The sequence below is a fragment of the Mirounga angustirostris genome, unplaced genomic scaffold (genome assembly GCF_029215605.1).
Source record: "Mirounga angustirostris isolate CCGP_5_RB_7025 unplaced genomic scaffold, mMirAng1.0.hap1 SCAF_4, whole genome shotgun sequence".
NCBI lineage: Eukaryota > Metazoa > Chordata > Mammalia > Carnivora > Phocidae > Mirounga > Mirounga angustirostris.
In genome coordinates, this window is record NW_026991712.1 from 69240865 (window position 1) to 69267032 (window position 26168).

A 26168-nucleotide genomic window follows, 5' to 3' on the forward strand; every position below is an offset into this window, starting at 1 on the left:
TTGCAGTTTTTCATTGTTACTTAAAGGAGAGTGTCTCTGGATAGATGATAGAGTAATAGAGGAAGAATTTTAGTTCGGAGACAAACTTCTGAGTAGATCTGTGCTTTTGTTGACTTACAGTGATATGTTGCTAGGGAACATCTCTTAAGCAAAAGAAGAGATTAAAAATGTTTGTATGTTTAAGGGCAAGTTAACAATTTTCGTGTTTTTACATGCATGCAGCCAAAGCAAAGGACTTCCGTTATAACTTATCGGAGGTACTTCAAGGTAGGTAGGCTATTGGAGATGCATTTTAAGTCTACTTGTGTTAGTCTCTAAAACCTCATCCTTATTCTATTAATTTAGTTATCCCCTGCATCAGAGAAAATAGGTGGTAGGACCAACTTTTCCCTTTGTTTCTCAGAAAGTATGGTATTTTCTGTCTTTTTAATGTTATTTGAGCTCTGTGCTATAGATAGCCTCCATCTGCAGATCAGCGCTTCTTATTTATATTTTCTTAGCCATAGAAATGATAACTTCCTTATCTCTCCGTTAATATTTATTTTTATTTTTAATGTGTGTGTGTGTGTGCTTTCTAAACCAGATTTCTACATAGCTAGTTAACTATTTTCCTAAGTAGAACGAGGGCTCTGGGAGGGTAAAGATTGATCACAGCCACTCTACTCCAAAAGTTCTGCCTGCTCTCCTGCAGTGTTTTAACTTACGTTTTATTAAAGAGATGGTAACAGTGCTGCAGACTGATTTTTTAGTACTAACGCTGTATTTGTGGATGCTGTTTAAAATATTGCTCTATGTGATGTCTCCTCACAGCCATTGTCCAATGCTGAGTTCTAAATGATGTTGGTTTTAGAATGTTTTTTAGGGAATTGAATGTGTTTGACTCATGTTTGGAGTACTAAACATGGCAGTGTTCCTAGATGATAAAGCCTTTAGATAACATTTTACTTTGCTTGAAGAGGAAAGGCTCTGAGAGTACTGTCTTTTCAAGTGGTCTGGTTTAAGCTTTTTTTTATTTTTTCTTGATAGTAGATGGCCAGTGCTAGTTAAGTTTTAAGTGGGATAACAAAGTTTTCCTTTGTCGTTTCAGGAAGCCAGTTTTATATACTGTATTTCCAGTATATAAAAGTCTTTTTTTTTAAGTTGATTCATGATGTTTCTGTTATGAATCATTATTGTAAAATATAAAATTAATTGCGCTCTTATTTTTAGTACTTATACTTGGCGTTAATTATTTATACTTAGTCTTTATTTGAGGCTTGGTAGGTGTTCTCTTTATTTTCAGTATTGATGGTGGTGAGGAACTTTCATACTGTAGAAGCATTACATTTTATGTAACTTAGAAATCAGTAATGTTTCTTATTTATGTTGAAATTTTTACCAAAATTATTTTTGGCAACATAATAAAAAAATTCAGCTAAAATGATTAAATCAGCAGATTGTTAAAACTTTAAGGAAAATATTATCTCAGTTATATTTCTTAGATTGTAAGGCAAACATTTCCTGAATCTATCATTTTTAGGTAAGATCTTAACACTGCTTTTCAGGATTCAGAGAGCAAAGAATTGCATTGATTGGTAATATTTATGACTGATGGTCAGGACTGTAATAAGGGGTAATACCTTATCAAACTTGTTTTCCCTTTTCTTCCCATCCATTTTTTCCTCCCTCTTGCAGGAAAACTAGGAGTCTATGATGCTGATGGTGATGGAGATTTTGATGTGGATGATGCCAAAGTTTTACTAGGCAAGTAGACATTTTATTTTTTGTTAATGGTGATCTTTGCCTTGATAATATCTGTGTCCAGTCACACACATTTTATGGAAAATATTTCCCACTTCAGTTCTGTATTTCATTCTTACTGAAATGTTAATGGCTTAATTGTTTTTCCATAGATTTATATTTCAATATACTTTTATAAATGGGTAAGTATAGACTTCTTGCACATATATTTTCAATAAGCATAATTTCATATCTGTGTTCAGATTTAAAGCACTTCCTAGTCTGGACTTAATATTTGAACATATAGATAAGGTACTAGCCTGTTTTCAAATATGGTATTTATAGTCACTCTTGAGCATTAGTTGATGTAATTCACTTCCATTTGAAAATGTAAGTTTCTAAAGGCTTACATAAATCCATTTTGAAATAAAAATTGTGGTAGCTGACATTTTAAAATGTCCTATGCCTATTTTAAAGGTAACATTAAAATATGAACCAGTAGTTTTTGGCTGGGTTTCTTTATTTTAGAAATCTTGAACCCTTCTCTTTCTACCACCAGAATTACCTGTCTTTATCATTGAGATATTTCTTGTAATGTATAAATATGTGATATTCCCTCATTTGTTTTAAAATGCTGCCTTCCTAGAAAAAAACGATGTTAATTTTAATATGCAAGTTTTATATGATCTGGCCTAGTGAGATATGTGTTTCTGCTTGTTAAAGAGCATCACTTCCTTTGTTTTACTATGTAGTGTTACATGTATTAAAATTTTGTATACTAAAGTACTTAGAAAAATAATAAATATGTCATGGTAATATATACTATACTTACTAAAGTAATGATGCAAAGAAATTCATCCTAGACACACAATTTTGTGTTTATCTTATGGATATGAAAAAAATGGGAGGGTATCACATCTATAACCAATGGAATAAATAGTTTTAGGTAGATTAATCTTAACCTCCTTATAAACAGTAAGTTCTAAATATGAAAAAAAGTGTTTTAGTTGTGATTAAATGTAATTTAGCTTCTTAATTTTGACCTTAGTTTGTTTTCTTATACTTCTCAATGGGAATTATATTTGCTACTTAACAATGGAAGTTTACTCTCAATGAAATTTTTTTCCTCTCTTAACCTTAATGGAATTTTCTATATAATTTTGTCATTACGTTTTTTCTAATTTTTTATGGATATAGTAAATCTAAATCTAAATTTTTCTATGGAAATAGTAAATCCTCAGAAGACTATAATCCTAGACATGCAAAAGAAGTAAAATGTATAGAATTTAACCTATCAGAATGATGCTAATTTGCTTGCCTATAAATGGTTTATTACTCCATCGTATTACTTTATTTTAAATGATGGATTCTGAATAGTTATCATTTTAAAGATAACTTCATGTGGGCCATGTTTCCTCATTTTTAGAAATAATATTACTTCTCATCTGCTATATTTTGTTGGGTTTTTTTTTTTTTTGGCTTGAAGTCAGCTATGTGAAAAAAATAAAATCAACAATGTGGTCTGTCAGATAGGAAATATCAACTATTAAAAATTAAAATGTTATTTCTTTATAGAGCACACTGATTTCTATAGAAACTTACATTAATAACTTGATTTTTAGTATTTTAGATTGCAAGAGTTTATTTCCCGTAAGGTTTTTCAGCAACCATTAAGAGGCTAATTAATTGAAACTAAAAACATTGCCATTTGCAGTAGACATTTATTTGGTATGGGCAAATCATAACTTGTTCCTTTTATAAGAATTATGTATTTGGAGGAACCAAATTTGGTGAATCTCAGAGTTCATTTTGGTAATTTGACTATTAAATGCACAAAGGCTAAAATAAAGGATTTTATCATATAAAGGTACTAATTCATAGTTAGCTTATGGCTTTACAGTTAGCCGAAACAAACCAGAGGTGAGCTGTCAGGCTCACTTATGTCCTCTGACCTTATTTCTATAGTGATTGAATTTTCTGCATGAAATACAAGCTTGACTGGAATTGAATTCTATGACTAAAGGTCTTTTTTAGTTTTGTGAGGTTATTGTAGCTTAGTTGTGCTTCTGTTACTGGCAGGTGGTTGCAAAGAGAGAGCCTGATGAGATTCTTGGGGTACAGAGACATTAATGGGCTCTGTATCTTCAGGGAGAGGTTATGGGGGAGCAAATTCATTGAGTGTGTACCCAAAAAGAAGCCAGGCTTCCTGGGTGTACTCTCGTTGGAGAGGCAGCTCAGGAGTAAGGGTTTGGATTAAGGCACCAGGAAACCAAAGGGCAGATGCAGGTAGGAAGCTAGAGATTAGGGGAGAGCTTGTAATAACAGTTGAAATATGCTCAGCTTTCATAGGTTTGGCATTTCTTTCATAAGTATTTCTTTCTGCATTCTTAAATTTGCATAATCTAAATCTTACCAATTTGAGGAAGTGTACACATTCATATTTACATTGCACATTTTAAGATTTGGTTTTTCTTGTGAAATATAAAGAGAGAATGAAATATGTGTGAGTAAATCAAGATATTCTGAACAGCCGTCATTAGTTTTATTTCATTGTTTCTGGCCATGGCCCTTATGATATACTTTGAAAATGTTCTAAGCCTTTCCTAGTTTACATAGCTTCCTACTTTTGTGGCCAAATTACTTAGAATAAAATATCTTTGATATCGGTTTGGGTTATTGAAAACTACATTGCTGGAAATTGTATTCTTTGGAAACTTGTTTCCCAAATAAAATCAACAGGAAAATGGTCCAAGGACCACTTGCTAAGAGTAACATCCTTTTAGAGTAATGCCACCTAAGGATTGCGTGATTGTCCTTTTGTCCATGACTAGCACCTAGCTGGCTCCATATCAGGTATGGCTGGAGAACAAAAGGGAAGCCAGTCAACAATTCCTAGAGCCTTGATAAACATTTGTAGACTGGACAGACGCATAAGTGAACTAGATCTTGTCCACTCAGAGGTGCTCACACCCTGCCCTTGGGTTCAGGCCTGCTGTTAGAGGCTAAGGAATTAATATACCCAGAATATTTCCTTTTTCACTTTGGAGTAATATTTTTGTCTAAAGAACCACAGGAAGGTTGTTGCATAGTTGGGTCTATAGTTTGTTCAGGTACTTTTACATATTTGTTGAATACTTCAGCTTGTCATACTGAAGGCTGGTAAAGTTTTATATTTTATATTTGATACTTCGAAATACTAATATTTGAAAATGGAGAAAAATAAACATGTTTATTAGAAATATACAGCTATAGTGTTTTAAGGCAGGAAGAAGAAACAATGTTATTCCCACAGAGATTTCAGTGGGAATACAGATCTCCTCTGTTCATAGCACTTGTCAACTGTTAGATTTAGTGAAAAAATATTCTAGTTGTGTCAACGAGTAATTTAAATACCAAAAATACTAACTGCAGTTTGTTTTCTCCCCCCGACCTCCACCTATGAACAATGATATGATGTAGTTCTTCTGGGCACTGAAGTGGGGAAAATACACTGTATACTTTAATATTTATGCTAGCTGTCTCATTGTTGTACCTTCCCTGCCCATCTTGATTCCTGGCTGTTACGTTTACATGGAGAAACGTTGAGCCGCCAAAGCCCAACCTACTGAATGAGGGTGGTTAGCATCGGAAAAGCTCTCAAGTCATGGATGTTCACATTTCTTATAGCCAGAACTGTCTACCCTGTGTTTTTTCTCTTTCAGAATTACGGGTCTTGCTGTATAGGGCGTGGCCAGTATTGGTGGATTTTGATATTTACTGGGCTGAGAGATATTTCTTACCCGAAGCCAGTTACTAAACAGGAAAAAAAAATGATAAAACCAATATATACGTTGCTTTCTTTCCATCGTGATGGCCTGTTTTGGGACTAATACTTTAACAACAGGAGTCACGGGTCTTTACAGTAGAAGCTAATTTCTGGGGCTTATGTGAAGAGGACTTCAAATATTCCTGTTGCAAATGACCGGCTGGGTCCTTGATCAAATTTAATATTGGTTAGCAGAGTGAATTATTATTAATAGCTGATGCTTATTATTGGTCAGAATTATAGGACCATGAGTAAGTAGCCAGAGCACTGTAAAGCTAACATTTGGTAGTATGAACATTTGATTATCTGATATAATTTGAATAAATTTATGTTCATCTGTGGATGCTATAAACAGTAATCTTGCTAGTCATATTAACCCCAGAGTTTCTTAAGTAAACTCTAGGTCCGAAGGGGAAAAGTGTGAGGAAATGAACCTTTTTATTCGATGAATATTTATTGATATATGTAAATGCTTGTATAATCAACTCTCGATAATACCTGGTTGGTAAATCAGCAAACGTGGAGGCTGTCAGAAGGCTCTTATCTTTTTACCCTCTATTACTTTTGTTCGTTCTTCCCATTGACGTTAATCAGTCGATTTTGGCTAACACAATTTTGTGTTTGGGGCTCTAGATTCTCTTAATGAGAGAAAGGCAAACCTAGTTAGGGGCTGGTAGGAATGGTTGAGGATTGGTCAAATTGTGCCTTTCCTGTAGTACATGATTGAGAGTTGATTGTAAGGTGTGCATCTTAATCAGTTTCTTTGTTTTCCGAAGTATCTTTTCTGTTAACTTCTGTGACCATGATGCACATCCTTTTTGAGATCACTCTTCCTCAACTTCTTTTTTCCACCTAACTGCTCTCCTTATTTTCTCTTTCTCTCTTCCTTTATTCTTATGTAGGCCTGACCAAAGATGGCAGTAATGAAAATATTGATTCTCTTGAGGAAGTCCTTAATATTTTAGCAGAGGAAAGTTCAGATTGGTTTTATGGTTTCCTCTCATTTCTCTATGATATAATGACTCCCTTTGAAATGCTAGAAGAAGAAGAAGAAGAAAGCGAAACTGCAGATGGTGTTGATGGTACGTCACAGAACGAAGGGGTTCAGGGCAAGACTTGTGTCATTTTGGATTTACATAACCAGTAACTTTGATTCAGGGACTGAAGTCATTGGCTTATGAAAACCCGAAGCAGTGTCCTGTTTCTTTCTTTCCTTTGCTCACCCAGGGCTTCACGAGCAGTGGGGCAGCTGTGATCAAACAGCACAAGGCAACGTGTGATCTTTCTCCCCAGTCCAGCTCCTAGCTAGTCCCGTGCTCGGCTTCCCCACTTCTAGTGAAGAAAGGGGCACTCCTCATTCTTGTAGTAGTCTGCAAAGTGCATTGAGAATGATGTTCTTGGTGGTATAATTGGTTTCTGTATTGTTTTGTTTCAACTTATGTTGTATTCACTGAACTAAATTTAGAAACTTCAGAGCAAATTGTTTTGTGATTAACCCTTGATGCTTGTCTTTCTAACACACTATTACTTGAGATGATTATAATGGACTTGATTATAAAAATGTTTCCAGCATGATTCATAAATTAAATGATTCTCTGTTGATCTTTAACATGACTGGTGTGTAAAGTGATGGTTCTTTAACACGCTGATATTTTTTATTGTAATTTGTTTAGGTTAACTGATTTGTCAGATGGGTTAATACAAATTTCAGTGTAAAATTCTGTATTAATGGTGCTTTTAAAATAATTTGAAAATAACCCCATGTTTTTGCCTTAGGGTAGTGAAATTACTGTATTCAGATAGTAGTAGGTCTGAATATTTCTGTATGAAAGCAAAATTTATTTTTAATTTTATTTCCAAATATACATCCAGAGAAAGTAATTTGTATTTTTTTTAAGCAGGCATATTACACCAGAGGGAAAATGTGAATATGTATCTTAATGCTGTACATATTAAAATTATTCATCCTAAATCAGTCTTTTTCCATTTTTTCCTGTATTTTCTTATTAAGTGGCTTTCACCTTTGGCTTAGGTAGAATATGATTTTTAGATGTATAAATTAAATTTACCAAAGTGATAATTCTTTTCAGGAAAATACATTTTTTTTTTGCCATTAGAAGACCTTAAAAACATTTTTGAATCAGTTCATTTAAAATGAGTTTGCTTCAGTAATAGCAAAAGGAACTGTATCAGCTGTATATAACATGCATTCATAAAATGAGATTTCATCTGTTTCCTTACCGCTTGAAAGCGATTAGGACCTCTGGTTTCTGTTACTCTTTTAGGGAGTGGTGTTTCGTGTTCTTAAATCTGTTCGACCTTCTTTGAAACTTAACTTGGCTTTGATTCCTCATAGAGCTTAAAATTCAAATATGTTTCTATTTTTGAACATTTTATTTATTTAACTCTAGTAATTTCTCCTTTCAAATATTCATTCCTTATGTTTTCATATGTAACCAAATTGCTTTCAGTAAGTGGAGAAGTCATCCATTTTTTTCAGAGGGGAACATGACAAATTTAGTTTCTCTGTTGGGAATCAGGATCCTAGGCTATCCAGCTATTTGTAAGTATGTATCGCAACTCAGCCATAGCCAGAAAGTTAAAAGTATCAAATCAGAACACAGGAGAATTCCGCCTTTACCCGCTACTTACATGTGTCAGAAGTTTGAAACTGTGCAGTTTGCTCATCTTAAAAAGCATTGTTTTAAAGCTACTTTTGCATATGGCTGCACACATTGTACATTGGACAGTTGATCTCCTAAAGCTTACATGGCTAGTAAAACTCTAGTTTGTCTTTCCCTAATTAATCAGGGAATATGTTTCATTCTGTTCATGTTTCTGACAGTGAAAAGCTTCTGATTTTGAAATGTTAATATCCTGGAACACATAAGTATGATTTTAATAATGTGCTTTTTGAAAGTTTATGCGGTCTTTGTCCATATTGATTGTGTCTTCCACTTTGAGTTGGAGTACTGTGAAATATCAACTTTCATTAGGTTTAAATGAAAAACAATCTTGGGCCTCACTCTCAACAAAATTCACATAGCCAAATGTCTGAGATGTATTTTTTAAAGCAGTCTTATTTTTCCATGCTTCATGACTACTAACTCTACAAGATGTGTGGTCAGTTCGAGAAGTAAATGGATTAAATTTGTGTGTTAAAATGTTTGCAATCATTAATTTCTCATCAGGCTCTTTTTTTGTCATGATAATGATACTAATGCATGTTTTATGTACAGAAATTAATTATGCTTTATTTTTGTAAGTGAAAAATGACGTGAGGAGCTAATTTTCTATTTATCTAATACCCCCTTTAGTCAGCCCTGTTGAAACGTCTCTGACGAAGGTGAAAGGTAGGGAGCTGGTGAACCCCTGACTTCTGTGACTTCCTTCAACTTGTGGCTAAGACTTGTTTTGGTGAGAAAAAAAATCAAGTTGTTTGCAAAACTAGTGTGGAGTATTTTGAAGCTGATCAAAATTACTTTGCTTAAATTTTATTTATTGTATCTGTTACAATTTTTGATTTTTCTAAGGATTTATTGTATGATTTTCTGTTTCATAGTATAAATATTTCCCTAGCTTTATGCTTTCTTTGCTTATTAAAAAGGCAAAATTGTATTCTGTACATTTGAATATTTATTTGTAGTTAAACGGAATTTTGAGTTGTATCACATTTACTCTGCTGTTCTAACTTCAGATACCCAGAGGAACTTGGCAGCGTGAGTTCCGTATACAGATGTAGTTGTGTCTCCTCAGAGCTGGCCTGCTTGTTTCTTTAGATGCACTGCCATGTGTCCAGTTGGGTTCTCTGAAGTTTGGCTCAAAAACGAGGAGGTGGCCCTCTGGGGATTTCTTTTCTGCACTGTAGCTCCTTTCAGCCCCGATTGTCTCCGGGACATGACTCATGGGGTGTCAGTCATTTGGAGAACCATCTTCTGGGTGCTGGTCGTATCGAATCCCTGAGGCCTCGCCACCAGCTTGCTGCCTGGGAGAATTGCCTAGATGCCTCGGGCATAATGGAATGCTGGGCGATCCTGCCTTTTCATCTTGTGCTCGATTCTTTCTTCTAGGAACTACCTGCCTGTCTCATAGAGCTATATCCAGAGATGTAAGAAAACTTTCCTGCTTGAGTTCTGGTTTGTTTTTATTTACAGTTAGCTAGACTGAATAAAAATGTTTTCTGTATACCCTGAAAAAGCTTGGGAGATTTCTCAAAAGTAGCTGTAGGCATAGGCAGGTATTCTTAATTTGATCGATCCCTTCGTAGATACACCTTTTGGTGATTGATATCAGGATCCTCTTTAAATAAGATCCTGGTCTATAAAATAAGTAGTTTTCTGTGATTTGGGCTGTGGAATTTTCTTTGGTTACAATGTATTTGGGGCATTTTCATGAAATTCACTGACTCACACTTTATTATCACAAGTTGATTGACAGAATTGTGTGCCAAATTCTCTGCTTTTGATATTTGTTGATATTTCTATAACCAAGTAATACATGGGAGTATTACTGTGAGGTCCTGGAAGTTAGGAACCAGGTCTTAGGCTTCAATTCTGAGCCCAATATAGGATATTTATTAAATATTTGCTGGGATAATTAGTCTTGATGAGTGATAACCTCAGAAGTTACCCATTGTCTAATAAAACACTGAGGGTTTTTTTTTTTTAAACCAACTTAAGTGAAAAAATTATTGGACTTTTTTTTTTTCAAGAGAAACAACATTTTGAATTTCATATGGGAAACTGACCTGTGCTAACTGATGTCTTCCCGTGAGCTTTCCAGTGTCTTTTTTTTTTGTTCGTATTTGAGTCTGCCTTCTTCATGCAAACTTCCAGCCTCTGGTTACAATCCCTTCCTAAACTTTGAGTCATTCCATTCTCTTACGTTCTGATCTTCCCTTCCCCACTTATCATAGAGCATTGGAAGGTTTGTAGCTTTCTTTTTTCAAAAATGTCTGTGATAATATTGTTACACCATCTATTTAAAAATAAAAAGGAAATTGGTGTATGCACGGGTATGCATTTTAGCCAAACTAGACTTCCATTCTAGAGCAATTCTTTACTTCTTTTTGCTGTATGGTTACTCTGATGGTTTTTAAGGTGATTACTGGTAATAGCACTGTTAACTTTTTGAGAATTTTTTAACAGAAATTTAAAAAAACAGGTTTTATGTTCTGCCCTTAAAACATGAGTTTTAGAGCAGAGAACTGTTACTTAGGCATTTGGGACCTTTTCATTTTATTTTATTTTTTTGCCATCTGTAGTCAGTGTTGAAATAAACTGTGATGTTTCAGTATGGGAAGGAGGAAGATGAGAAACTGAAGCTCAGGGTGACTCAACAGGTCCCACCAGGGCCTGTGGGAGTGACGGAAGTGACCAAAGTACAAAGTGATACCCAGCCGACCAAGTCTATGGCCAACTCTCCGAAAACCTGCAGAGCTACTTGGGTTTCTGTAATGGAGCCAGTCTTCTAAAATTATATCTGTTGCATGTGGTAGGACCATAGGTCCAACCATTGGCTTAATGATTCAGCATTTGTATTTTGATACAGAATATTTCATCTTGAAAATGTGTGGGATAAGCGGCTCTGAGGCAGTTGCCAGAATAACATTAATTACTTTTAGGCAACTCATGTTTTCAGGGCAGAACATAAGACCTGTTTTTTTTAAACGTCTGTTAAAAAATTCTCAAAAAAGTTAACAGAGCTATTAACAGTAATCACCTTAAAAACCATCAGAGTAACCATACGGCAAAAGGAAGTAAAGAACATGGTGATCACTTCTTCTTTGCCATTCCCTTTGGCTGCAGCCACTTCCTGATGCTTTTTTGATGACTGCCTTCAGTTGGAATGTATTGTAGCAACAAAAACAACTTTCATCCCAATGAATTACAGAACATCAAAATGCTTCCTTTTCAGTCTCTGATTGATACAATTTTCTATATACTACTTGGGAACTATTTTTAAGGAGTTACCTTATATTGTCATGAATATTGTCATGAATTTTACTGCTTGATAAGTTCCCCCTCCCCTTTTTTTTTAACCCCTGGGCATTGACTATGGTAGTAGAGAGAGAAAAGGAGAAAAATAGGGCTTGCTTGTTGATTTTTGACAGTAAAGGGAGTCCACATCAACCATAGTTACAAATTTAATTCAGTCTATAATTAGGAATTGTATACAATTATATAAAAGCAAAGTCTTACATACTTGCCTTGTGTTTTTCTCTGGGGCCACTTCTCTAATGTCCACAAAGGTTTTTCTTTGGTTGTTTGTTTGGTTTAATTTTTCTCTATATGCTGTCACCAGTCCTGCATCACCACTAACTCCTTCTCCACCACTGGGCTTCACGTCGTTTATGGAAAAAGATCTCTTCTTAATTTACCTGAACGGAGCCTGTGTAAGGTGCTCACTGTGGTGACAGAGTTACTCTTTTAGTAGGTATTCAAAACCTTTCCCATGCTCTTCTGTCTTCCAGGGTCACTTTATTCTGCTGGAAAGGCGATTTTGCTTTCAGCTTTACCAACATAGTCATCTTTGGCTTCAGTTCCATTGTCTTCCTCTCTCTACTCTTCATAGCATTTCTTTATTCTCAGAATTTTCTTCATTGTTTCCTCTCATTGATCATTTTTATAGATGTTGCATCTTCTGGTTTCCAAAGTCAAGTCTTTGCCTGCATCTCCCCCTGCATCTTCTGGCCTCATAATATTTCTCTCTTGCTAGCTCTGTTCCTGTTCCCCGTAGGCATGCCTTTTGTTTCCTCTAGCCATCAAACATGCAGACACAGTGAGATCATTCAAACCCTTATTCCTTTCTGCCTCCCTGGGAACCGTGGGAAATTCCACATGTGAGCAGTTGTCTTCTATGAAGAAGGCAGTCAGGGGTCCCCATCAGCACCCTGGGTTTTTGGTCACCCTTTTCCCACCTATGTTGTCTCATTGTCATGTGACCCCCTCTTCCACTGCTTGTAAAACTATAACCTGAAGAGCCTTATGGGACTTTTAATAACTAACAACTCAGTAATGTCCTCATCCTAAACCTTTGTTCCTGCCTTCCTTCCTAAAACTGCACTTTTGACTTGAAGAATACTGTATTTCTTGACTCTCCTCTCATTTCTTGTTATGTAGGGGCTTCTCTCTTAACTTCCTCTTTTCTTGGTGCTGTGCTTGGTGCCTTCTCTGCTGTCTGTATCCTTTCTTTCTGAGACTGGATGTGGTAGTTGTGGTTTAAATATTAGCTCTGTCTTTATCATGTCAAAAATACTGAAAGCTTATTGACTATATTCTTTAAGTTCATCAACTTTAGCTAAAGTTGATACTTTGGAATTTTGTACAGTGCATTACACATTGTATGTCTCACTTTAAGGATTTGTGCCCAAATCCCTGGAAAAGTTTTAAATGAAGCACTCATTATTTTTTCCTGTTTCACTAAGCAAATGCTAATCTAATATTTTATTAATGTCAAAAGTTAACTCTAGCCTTTTCTCTTCCTTTTTTTTAAAGATTTTATTTATTTGTCAGAGAGAGAGAGAGCACAAGCAGGGGAGCGGCAGGCAGAGGGAGAGGGAGAAGCAGGCTCCCTGCTGAGCAGGGAGCCTGATGCGGGGTTCGATCCCAGGACCCTGGGATCATGACCTGAGCCGAAGGCAGACACTTAACCCACTGAGCCACTCAGGCGTCCCAACTCTAGCCTTTTCATCAATATAGCTCTTTGACTGTGTCATAACAGTGGGCTTTGGTGGTTGGGTTGTCTGATTCTGATTCTTACCACTCTGCTTTTTAACAGGAAAATCTGGGCATGCGTTGAGAGAACATGCAGGAGTCAGGAGAGGGACATGAACAGCATTAAACATGCATTTTAATGTTCTATGCTCATTTCTTTTGCACACTGGATAATGCCCATGTATTTAAAAGTTGGTATTACAAGAATAAGTTTGATATTTGATTCTGAAATAAACTTTAGTGGGGAGTGGTCCAAGATGGCATTCAGTATTATAAGGTGGCATGCTGTTTTTAATAGAGTTTAGGAAAGATTCAAGTTTTATCTGTGAAAAATGATTTGTCACACACACACACAAGTTATGATTCTGTATGTATATAAGTAATTGGACAGGTATAGATAGCCGTATGAAACAGTTCACATTTCTTTTTTAAATGGAGTCAGTAGTAAGACATACACTAATACTTTTTTCCAGAATAATGATGATGATAATTTCTTTTATTTTGAAGTATAGTTGACACACAATATTCCATTAGTTTCACATGTACAACATAGTATTTCGACAACTCTACATGTTATGCTATGCTCACGACAAGTATAGCTACCATCTGATGATAATGGTATTTTCAACCAAAATAAATTGCCATTCTCAAATGGACTATCTCAGTTGATGGAAACAAATTGCAATGGAGAGAGAAAGAGAAAGGAATTTAGGAATGGGGGATGATTTGACTAATATAACAGGAGTGAAAGCACCTCATACTGAAAGTGGGGGTGTGATTAGGGTTTTGAAAAACACAGAGTGGGTCCTGCTTGGGGGCTTTCTTGTACAACCGTAGCCATTTGTTGCTGAGTGACAGATGGTGCTGCCCCCACAGGAGGTTACCAGTAATCACCACACCTCCCACTCTAAGAGCCTAGGAAGTGGGTTGGCAACTTGGAATGCCACCTTGGAAAGTTTGCTGATACATGAGTATAAAATAGCATTTATGTGATCAGGAGAGAGAACTGAGAACATCAGTTGAATGGGATGCCAAATACAGCGTGGTTAGAATGAGAGTGTACTGCGAGGTATTGACGTGTGTTAGAGGTTAAACCCATTGTCAGAACTTTTATTTGCCAAGACAAGAAATAGAAAGCTATTGTAACGTTTTTAGATAAAGGGTAAAAAAATTAACATATACCTACATGATGGTGTCATTCTTACTTGTTTGTATAATTTCTTTTTATAAAGAAAGTTTGAGGCCATAGAGGAAAAAAGCAATGATCTTTCAAACAGTAGAGATTAAAATTCTATCAAAATATGCTATCCTTTCTTTGGATGGCAATGACGATTGAGTAGGGGAGTGAAGTCCCCTGGTCCTTTAATGTGTGGTGCTTGTAATGGGTCATCTGTGCCGAGCAGACGGCCACTGGTGATGCGGGTACCGCTGAGTGGGAAATGCTATTTCCAGTCGTAATTAGGTTTTTCTAAAGCCCACGATTCTTTCAGGTCTGTGGCAAGTCATGAAGTTGGCTGACTTAATAAGGTGATTGCAGTGCATTTTTTGTTATAGTGAAAGTAAGGTTTCAAAATGACATCTAAATGATAGATATTTATGTGTCAAAGGTGTGTGTTTTTAAAATGGTGAGTTTAACTTAATTTGTTTAATGAAGGCATTGATTTTAACTATAGATATTTATTGTATTATTTAAAAAAATACTTTGTTTTTAATTCCTTTAGTATTTTCTGTTTATAACCTATTTTCATCTTGTAAATACCAACAGAAGGACCTGGTGGGGTAGCCAAGAGAAAAACTAAGGCTAAAGGTATTTTCTGTTCTTCAAATTAGCCTTGAGTGAATCAAGTTTAATGCTTGAAATTGCATGACATTTTCTAGATACTTTAATGCAGTTACTAATGCTAAACATTGCTTTTTGATTTGGGCTGCACCTTTGGCCAGTAGTAGTTTTATCAAGACGTCATTAAAGAATTTCTTGCCTCAAGCCTATAATTTTAAGTAATTTCCTTTTTTATGGTATCAAAACTTTTGTAACAGTCTTTAAACTAAAAACATATAATGATATCATGATATTATACTACATATAAACTTACATCTAAACTTGTTATTGTCTAACCTAAAAGCTTTCTTAGTTTGAATTTTTTAATTACTATTGGAAGAGAAGATGAATTCTTCACTGATTGATTTCATTTCTTCAGAAGCTCTGGTGACACTTTGTCTTAGAGCATAATAAAAGCCAATGTGAGCACACTTGTAGTTTTCAATGAAATGAAAACTTAGACTTATAATCTGGAGTACTGCATTTCGTTGGTATAGAATTTCCTGTGTTTTGATATTTTAATTCTTTAAAAATCACTGTACCTGTCAACCATCATATGTAGGCTAACAGCTTATTATTACAGCCTTATTTTTTATATCCTTGTGGTTTTTCTTGTTCATATATCAGTATTTATGTCCGTTAGGGACAGGGGTATGGGAGAAGTGCATGTTTTTCTTTATTAACTTGTAATATTCTTTTGTGTTCAAGTGCTTGGCATATTGTTTTTAGTTTGTTTGTTTTTTGGTAAAACATTATGACTGTGACTTGCAGGGTTTTGTGATTTGTATTTTAATTTTAAGATTAGGGAATTTTAATGTTTTAACTTTGTGTTCCATCTGAATAACTCCCAGGGAGGGAACCGTTTTTACCATTTTATTCTTATGTCACTATTTATGAGATAAATGGCCGACAAAGTAGAGTTTATACTTCTTGATCTGGAGAGACGAATCAGACATTAAAGATTTAATATTGTACAAGTTGTGCAGAACAGGATCGTACAGCCTTGAGTAAGAGCTCTGGCAGTGGCAGGATCCATGTCTCTACAAACAGCACTGAAGTAGGGGAGGGTTCAGACCATTGCTGCTTTATGAATGCTATTCTGTATTTTTAGAAGGTCTTAAAAAGATTTTCAGGAAGAATTGAATACATTTTGAGCTATGTGAATTTTACACGATTCTGATGGGCCTAAACGTCTTCCATATTTTATTAAAGAAATCTTTAGTTTTCTTTGTTTCTGCTTAGATGCTATGTAATGCAGCAAATACCTTGCTTCTTTTAGATTTCCTAATGAGGGAGCAAGAAGGTGGAATTCAAAGCTTTTGCTAGCAGCTCTATTAAACTTTATGTAAAACGGGTTGGAAGCAGGATTGGTCTTACACGAGATTTGGAATTAGCTGTATGTTCCATTTAATTGCTCCCCTGCCTATGAGCATGGATGAACAACATGTTGGCTTGAGTGGCTCTACATAAAATAACAGGAAAGCATATTTAAAGGAATACTGATTTCATAATGTTGAATATAAGCAGACAAGAATGTCTGCTTGTCATTTTAAGTACTATAGATAATGAATTTAAAATTTCACGCTCGTGGATATTGTTTTTTTCTTACTTAGCTAAGAAAATTAAATGGTATTTACTTTTTCATCTGTGCATTGTATTTGTTTTCAAGGCTTGTAAGCACAAATATTTTAAGGACATGATTTTTTGTTAGAACTAAAAGTTTTAAAATTATCTTTGTATGGATACTTGTAAGTTATGGAAATTTTTTTCTTAATGGTGCCAGTGTTCCTTTAATTATGTCATTATAATTGTGAAATGTGAGTTGTTAACACTTTGTGTAAAGTTTATGGATGGATTCATTTGAATAATATTGCATGTCAGCCTTATTTTAAAACAAGTCATAACCTATTTCAAGCTGGAAAAATACGATGGCGAGTTTCTGGCATTTCTTTGGTAGCTGATATTTTGTAGAGGTTTGCATCTGGTTTTAACCTGTTTAAAACTAGGGGATGGAAGTCACTTTCTGAATGAACATTTCATGTGTGTGGAGAGATAAAGACCATACTTTAGCACTAAGTTACTGTCCTGTGAATTAAGAGATGCTTTCAATAAACTTTTTTTCCTTTGATTGGAAAACCTGAAAGTTAAAGAACTCACTAAAGAAGAGCTCAAGAAGGAAAAAGAGAAACCTGAGTCAAGGAAGGAGAGTAAGAACGAAGAGAGAAAAAAGGGGAAGAAAGAAAAGGAGGATGACCGGAAGGATAAGAAAATTCCTGATGCAGATATATCCAGGAAAGAGTCTCCTAAGGGGAAAAAGGACAGAGGGAAGGAGAATGTGGGCCTAGACAAAAGTGCTAAAGCCAAGGAAAGTAGGAAAAAGTCCACAAATGTAAAGGATGCTTCTGGTAAAATGGCGTCCACAGACAAAGATGATGCAAAGAAAGGGAAAAGTTCTAGCAAACACGCACACTCAGCCAAGGGAAATAACCAGACAAGAAAGAACTGAAAGCTCTAATATTGTCATCCCAGGAAATGGTAATGTTCATCGTAATTTGCTGCTAAATGGCATAGAAAATTTAGTATTGCTCCGGTTGGTGAAGATGTGTCAGATAGCCCTTGAATGTATTTATTGGTGCTCAGTACGTAAACTGTTTGAAATTTAGATGCACTGTCTTCCACATCTCAGTTTAAAAGATGACGCTTGTAAAAACCATGTAATAAAAATGTGATGTAATAGCTTCTGTTTTTATTAATTTATTGATCATGTATCCAGATAAATGTATATATATAATATGAGTTGTAATGAACATATTAATTGACTGAATACTTTCATCGGAGCTAAATAAGAATGTTAAGATTTTCCACAGTGTGTATGCACAGAGTGCCTTTCAGGTGTGACAAATGCTCAGGTAGGTGGGAGGTTTTCTTCTTTCTCCCTTTACCCTTTGTCTTCTTCCCTCCTTTCCCTTCCCGCTTCCTGCTTCCCTTTCCCCTTCACCTGCCCTTCTCTCTCTCCCCTTCCCCTCTCCTTCCCCATCCTCTCTCTCCCCCTCCTCAGGCTCCTGTGGCAGCCCCTGGGGTCCTCTTTCCCCTCAGTCTCTGGGGGGGGGGGCGGCAGCCACTTCGTCAGGCTGTTCCCTGGATCCTCCTTTTCCCTCCCCTCCCCTTTCTCTCCTTCGGAGTCTCTCCTCCCCACTCTTTTATTGGCTCTTTTACCTCCTTCTGGCTACTCACCCTCTTCCGCTTCTCTTCCTGCCACTCCTCCCCACCTGCTTTTGTCACCCAGTGAATACTTAAAGTTTCTTGCATGCAGTGTGCACTGTTCCGAGAACTCTGGATGCAGTCATGAATAAAAGAAAGAATTTGATTTAGAAGAACAGTTTTAGAACAATTTTATTGACAATATCTTTACAGACTCAGAAGAGAAATAATAAGACTTTAAGTATTTCAAATTAGGATATACTTTCATTTTATATCACATGGTTTTTCAGGTTATTTCGGTGGAGTGGCATCTTTCATATTTGATTGTATTATGGTTTACCATTTCTAAGGAGCTTCAAATCTGAGCTCTAACTAGAGATCAGAACTTAATCAGAAAACATTTAATAAAATGAAATTTCAGTAAGAATACATTTCTACAAATGGTTTGTGCCGTCCTGTGCATGAAGTCTTAAATCTCTAATTGCAACTACTGGTGAGATTCAGTTATGAATTGGAGAAGAGCAGCCTGATTTGTTGTAACAGAATCAAAAGTGCTGCCATAAAGCTTTTACTTTTTTAAAATAATTCTTCAGGGGTGCCTGGGTGGCACAGTCGGTTGGGTGTCCAACTCTTGGTTTCGGCTCAGGTCGTGATCCCAAAGATGTGAGATTGAGCCCCATGTCAGGCTCCACACTCAGCAGTGTCTGCTTGGGATTCTTTCTCCCTTTCTCTCTGCCCCTCCCCACTGTGCTCTCTCTCAAATAAATAAATAAATCTTAAAAAATAATAATTCTTTTTTTTTTTTTAAGATTTTATTTATTTGAGAGAGAGAGAATGAGAGACAGAGAGCAGGAGAGGGAGGAGGGTCAGAGGGAGAAGCAGACTCCCTGCCGAGCAGGGAGCCCGATGCGGGACTCGATCCCGGGACTCCAGGACCATGACCTGAGCCGAAGGCAGTCGTTTAACCAACTGAGCCACCCAGGCGCCCCAAAAATAATAATTCTTCAACTTTTTCTGCTAAGAGCTTAAAAGCAGAGAATTTGGCCTAATTGAAAATATTTCAAGTCAGAAATGAATAAGCATTAAGCGCCAGTGTCTCTAAAAGTATTGTGCACCATTTTCTTACGTGCTGTCACCTGTCCTGCTTAAAATCAAGCAGGACATTTAGTTGACAAAAGTGCCAACTGAAAGAATTTTATAGCCAGCAGGAAATCCTGGAGAATAATAGCCAATCTAGCTAATCCAATCCTATTATTTTCTTGTTCAAAAACTATGGCCCAAAGAAATTGTAACGTGTGTTCACTTGGGGTTTCCTGTGTCGATTAGTCAGGGTTTTGTTGTATAGATCACCGGGACATTGTAAACCACACTGGGAATGTTATGGCTCATTTGGTTGGCAGACACAGGGGCACCAGCTTCAGGTGGATAGATCCCAAGCCCAGACCTGTCATCGGAGCTGGGTTTCTTCCTACTTCTCATCTCAAGTCTTGGCTCTGCTGATGCTTTTCCTTGACTTTTTATTCTATATGGAGTTGCTACCACTTGATGAAGAAGATGGTGCTCAACAAGCCCCAGACGGATCTTTCTATCTGAGCAATCCTAGTGCAAAGAGCCAGTTTTCTGGAACGGCTCTGGGAGAATTGCAACAGCACTGGGTAGGCCTGGTGACCATTTGTGACCAGGTCTGTAGAGGGGATGGGTTAGTCTTCCCGGCCTGGCTTCTGTGCACGGCGCTTTGGGCGGGGGCTGGAATGGGTCCCGCTAAACCATATGAAATTTTTCCTGCAGGGAGGAGGGTTTCTGGGAGGGGAAGAGGGAGACTCCAACTGAGCACTGACCAGAACAAGAAGCAAAACATTTACTCACCACACACATAGAAGTTACAACATCTTAAAAATATATCCTGACGGTAGAGCTTGCCACTAAGATAAATGGATTGATTTTTTAATTCATGTACCAAATTTTAAGTGTTATTTTTTTCTACAGATTTTTTTTTCTTTCTTGGAGAAGGGCTGATAATTATATTTGCATTTACCGAGGGCATTCTAATAATTTCTCCATTGGTTTTTAAGAGACAGAAGTGATGTGGGATAAAGTATATAAATGCTAAATTCTAAGAAAAAGAGGGGAAAAAATCTTAGGATAACCTCATCAGCATAAGCACATTCACATTATCTATTGCCATTTGGTAAAGCGCTTGGAAATATTTTACTTCTGTCATAGTTTTCCTTTGAATATCAGCTCAAGAATTAAATTGAAACATCTCTACTAAAAGCATTTAAATATATTTCAAGAGTTCTTATGAACTGGGAATGGATTTATTTTTTTTCCTCCCCTTTTCTTCAGTAAATAAAGGCTTCAGCTGAATTTATTGAAGCTGAGGTCACACTTCATCTAGTTGCATTGGCACTTACTATTCAACTAAAAACTTTGTGTGGGAGAAACTTTGCTTATGATTAATGGATTTAAAACTGTGCTTGTATTCACCTTTTGATTCGGAGCGTAGTTATTTCTATTTCCTGCTGCTTCATATTGTTATCTAAGGATAATTAAAACCAGAAAGGTTATTACCCTTTTTAAAAAGTCATCTAAAAACAGGGACAAAAATTTCCTAATACAAAGTAGTTGGGAGTCAGAAGAAGTCCTGAAAAGTGAAAGCGAAATACTAAGAAAGTAGGTTTGTCATATCACAAACAAAATTGTTCTTTCAGTTACACTGTGAGATGATACATCAGGTTTTGAAAAATGACATTACTGGCCTAATTTTCTTTAAGTTTTGTAGGATAGTATTTCACGTGAGTGGCATGGTCACTGTAAAGATAAAGATAGTCAGTTTTACAAAAATATTTGGGAGCCTATCAATTTTTCCAAGAATCTTTTTTATCCTTTAATATTTAGATTACTTTTTTTGAAGAACTATATCATCTCTTTCTTCATTTGTTGTGATGCGCAATGTCTGGTTTCATTCGTTAAGGGCTTTGTGTGTGAATTTTAGTTATTGCTAACATCATTACTAATCACCTTTTTGAAATCTTATTACTACTTTTTTTTACAAGATTTTTGGTTTTATTTTGTGGGTGATTTGCATTGTGTATAAACGGTCTTATCAACATTTCACGATAAGGGAGAGACTGATAGATAAATTGACATAAATTCATCAGCATGAATGCTTGAGTTAACCCAAGAGGATTCATTCTATAAGTAATTGGTTCATAGAAAGTATTTTATACTGTTATGACCTGCTTAGTCATACAACTCTGTACCTTCAAAGGTTTTAATAATGATTATTTGGATAATAAGGACTCCCTATACATACTTCCATTGGGGAAAAAACCAGATAAAAGTAGTACGTAAGAGTGATTTTTTAGATTTTAAATGTTTTAACTGTAGTATTTTCAATGAAATGGGTCTGGCGACTTGGGCCACAGCTCCTGGCTTTGGTTCCTTTCTCCTCTGTTCTCCACTATTCCATCTCCTGGAATAATTCTCCATTGGTAACAATTCTCCAGATTGATAACTTGGATTATTTCACTATTAATTGCATCTTGGAAATGCCGGTTTTCCTCATTTGTAAATTGAAGATAATACCTTTCCTTCATGTGGCTGTGGGATCTAGCTGGTATTGGACCTGCATAAAGAGCTGGCACATTGTTCATTTCCCCCCGGTTCTAGCTAAAGAGAAAGTTTTCATTCTTAGGAAACGGAAGGGTGGGTTGTATGTCGCAGATCTCTAAGTGTTATTCTCATGGAAATCTTGTTTGGGAGTAATCTGAAAAGATCCCCAGTAACAGTCTTCAGCCTCCTGTCCTTCCTCCTCTGTTTGCCTGAAGACAAAACCACATGCCTTAGATGTTTATTACCGGTTTGGATATCATTTTTATATAGAAACCAATTTTCACAAAAGCTTCCATCTTGTAAGCCCTACAAAGCAGGAAGTCCTCTATTTTCCTCCTCTTTATTCTCATTTCACACCTCATTTGATTTCACTTTATGTGTATTTATCACTCTACATTAGCATCTGTGCATCCTAGAGTTCCGTCATTTATTTCTTCCTTGCCTCAAACATTACTTCTCTTGCATCCTAGGAGATGAGAGGAAGACATATACTTAAAGCTTAGGAAGACGTATACGTAAGGCTTTTGTTACTTTTGGTAAATACCTATGTGCTTTGTCGTCTCTATTTTGCATGTATGGATCCATTCAACAAATATTCTGAGTGCCTGCAGCATACCAGGCTGTGCTAGGCACGGGGATACAAGTGACAAGGTGACTGCAGTCTCTAGTGAAATGTTAGGAAATAAACAAGGGGTTGAGGAAGAAAATAATGAACCGGAGCCAGCTGCCCACTTGGTGGGCCGTGTTCCACCGCTGCTGAGGAGCCAGCTGACTCATCACGTCTCCACTGATGTTCTCTCCGATCCTCCCAGGCTGGGGGACTGTGTGTCTCCCGATTATCAGGCTCATCACTTTGCTTCACTGCTGGATTTTGCTTTCCTACCGGACTGTGATTTATGTCCAGCACCTATCACGAAAGCTGAGAGTAATAGGCATTCAATATATGTTTATTGAATGATGAACACATAAAGCACAGATCGTGTAAAAAATATTTCAGATATGTATATGCTATTGAGTAATATTAAAAAGAAAAAAAAAGAATTTTTTTTTTTTTTTTAAGAAAGACCGAGTTTCTGCAGTAATTGCAGGATGCTTTAACCACCTTGGACGTTGCCGATTGTTGTGTTCATGTTGTATGTGTGCAGGGAAGGTGGTAAATTCGGCTCTTTTAGAAGAAACGAAGGGAAAAATTAATTTGTGGGGAAAACATGGGTGTATATTTGCTGGGTTTAAATTCTCTCATTTAATTCTTGAAACCCTTCTAAGGCGAGAGTTTTATCCCCGTTCCATACTTGTGGAAAGCCAAGCTGAATCAGTGGTAATGCACTCAAGATGGGATTCAGATGGAATTCAGTGGCAGCCCTCTTGGTTCATGAACCTGAGCTCCTGTACACCGTCTTGTGTTGCAGATGTTCAAGCGAACCCACCGCGTTCCAGTCTTGGTGGAGACCCTTCAGGGGTGCTGAAACCCAAGCTCTTAGGAACCCTTTTGGCAGTTTTATTCTTTTGAGATTTAGGTCATCCTCTTCCTGCAGTCTGTCTGTTGATTTTGGGTCGTGTGAAGACGCTTTGAATCTGGAATGGCTCTTATTGTGTATCATGGGGCAGCTCTTTTAGTTTCTGGCAGAATTTTGACAGGGCTGCAGTTGGGATACTAAGATCTGTATTGGCTGATTATACAAGCAAGGAGCCACGACGATTAGCATGGTCAATCAGTATGTGCGTCTTTCTGGTTTATTGATTTTCCAGAATATTTCTCAAGATCATGTAGCTATTAGGGTTATTCTTGGGGTATATTGATTTATACTGTTAGACTACTTGCATTTGGAAGCAGGAGCAGTCCTGAGCTCTTCCCCTTTGAATCACAGCAGCTGGAGTAACCTAGGTAGATAAGATGGGTGGCTCAGTCGTTAAGCGTCTGCCTTCGGCTCAGGTCATGATCCCACGGTCCTGGGATCAAGCCCCGCATCGGGCTCCCTGCTCTGCAGGAAGCCTGCTTCTCCCTCTACCACTCCCCCTGCTTGTGTTTCCTCTCTCGCTATGTCTCTCTCTGTCAAATAAATAAATAAATAAAATCTTTAAAAAAAAAAAAAGATCAAAATTTTCAATCTCTACACTACTGAGTCAGTAAGCCAAAGATTGATAAACCAGTTTTTAAAAATGTCTTAGCTTTTATGGGCTTAGTCTATGAAGTCCTATTTGCCGTTCTTATGTTCCCAGATTTTGTCAAGGAACTGGTTTGTATAGAACTCTTAGGAAAAATGAATCCTTTATTTTCAGTCAGAATGAATAGCTCCATGATCAGGTGACCCCAGGACCTTTCTGATTCTCATGCCCTTGCTCCTTTTCTCTAGCTGCATTGGCCATGTGGCTCTTCCTCACTCCCAGCACTTTGTTCTCCCCCTCACCCCAGATCAGCTGAGGAATTTGTACTTGCTGGTCCAGAGCCTCCCTGGAACATTCTTCCCCAGCCCAAGTCACAGGGCCACATCCCTGGTTTCCTTTAGGAATCTGTTTACATTTTATCAATGAGACCTTTCCTCATCAATTCACTGTAGATAGCCTCTCCTCTTTCCCTCATGGCCTGGCACTCCCTGTCCCCTATCTTCCCCATTCAATATACTTTAAATATTTCAGGTTTCTTATTTTTAAAAATTCTGTCCTCCCTATGAGAAGTAGGGCTTTTCAGTGTTCATTTTCTGTAAAACAGTGCCTTGCATTAGTAGGTGCTAAATAGTTGCTGAGTGAATGAATACCATATGCAATTTAGTTAAGTTTTAAACTGCTACATACAGATAGGAAGAAAATGCATTTATTTCCCATTGCTCTCAGGTATAGTAGGGTAGCAGTGAAAGAAGTAAGCTAATACTGGATTAAGGTAACTGTCAGATACTCAAGTTTGCTATGAATGATTGACTTAAAGTGCTCACATCACTTACTTTATAACTTCTTCCATTTTTAATTAAAATTGTAAGAAAATCATATATTTATTAAATACAGACATTTTTTTTTTAATTTCCTAATTTTTCTGATGTGCCCGAAGAACTAAAAACAAGGTATGCTTTAAGGCAATTAATTGATTTTTCAAATCATGCAGGAGCTGTTGTGGTTGACTTGCAACTTTCATTCAACCCTAGATAATTACTTTCAGGCATTATGGTTATCCTGTTCCCTTTGCCAGCTTAGAAATGGAAATGGGTTCTGGTTTTGATTGTTAAAGCTGAAAGAGAAGACTGCTGGAAGCTTCTGCTTCCAGCTAAGATTTCCTCAAGTCCTAAGAGAAGCAAAGCAGGAGGTGGTTCTTTGCTTCTGGACATCCTCTAGTCCAAAAGAGGAGCTTGCAGCTAGGGGATCCCCGATGGCCAGCGTGAGGGTGAAGCTAGTGCTGAGAGCAAGCCCACCTGTCTCTGCACTCCTTGTAAGATTAGACAGTAAGTTTCTTTTTCACTTGAGCTAGTGTGAGTTGGTGTTTTGTTGTATGCAACCCTAGGAACATCAAAAGTGATGACATTTATTTCATATGGTAATTTTGAATATTTATTTCAGGGCTACATCCTTGCCATTTGTATCTCATAAATCCAATTTGAAAACCTTTCCTTTGATTACTGCTTGACCTTATATGTATTTTTATTTTGTTTAGTTTTTACTTTTGCCTTAAAATTTTATATGAGACCTGGATTTACCACTACTTCCTGAGGAACACTTATTCACGGATCAAAATAGACTTGGATGGCAACATAATTTCTCGAAACACCAGAATGAAAGCTTATAGGGCTAATTCTTCCATATGGCTTATCAAACTAATAAGAATTAGTCTAGAATGTTTTTTTTTTTAATTTTAGAAAGTTTATAGGGGTCTAGGGAAGGAGATGTGTTAATGTGATCCTCAGCTTTTTTGAAGTTTACATTATGGTTTACTTTTATGCTGATTTCACCTCTGGAAAGTAGCTGTGACCAAGTATCAATAAATTTAAAATTTTTATTTATTTTTTATTTTTATTTTTTTTAAGATTTTATTTATTTATTTGAGAGAGAGAATGAGATAGAGAGAGCATGAGAGGGAGGAGGGTCAGAGGGAGAAGCAGACTCCCCGCCGAGCAGGGAGCCCGATGCGGGACTCGATCCCGGGACTCCAGGATCATGACCTGAGCCGAAGGCAGTCGCTTAACCAACTGAGCCACCCAGGTGCCCCAAGTATCAATAAATTTACAATTCAACTGCCACTTTGGACAGAAAAGAAAACTACTCAATATTTTCTCTTGTTATATGCTTTTGCTTTCTCCTGTGGTTCTAC

The 26168-nt window shown here is 36.7% G+C and overlaps 1 protein-coding gene across 13 annotated transcripts in view; it reads left to right on the forward strand.

The window, feature by feature from the left end:
- Positions 1–26168, forward strand: part of ASPH (aspartate beta-hydroxylase) — a 215935-nt gene that overhangs the window by 26688 nt on the left and 163079 nt on the right. For 7 of the 13 annotated variants that reach the window (XM_064588283.1, XM_045896499.3, XM_054512594.2 and 4 more), the window contains exons 3-4: positions 223–267; positions 1675–1743. In XM_064588283.1, the coding sequence (XP_064444353.1) occupies positions 223–267; positions 1675–1743 (114 nt within the window). Of the gene's footprint in view, positions 1–222; positions 268–1674; positions 1744–15004; positions 15047–17202; positions 21577–26168 lie in introns of those variants that run through there. The other 6 variants (XM_054512593.2, XM_064588284.1, XM_054512596.2 and 3 more) reach the window with 3 other exon arrangements.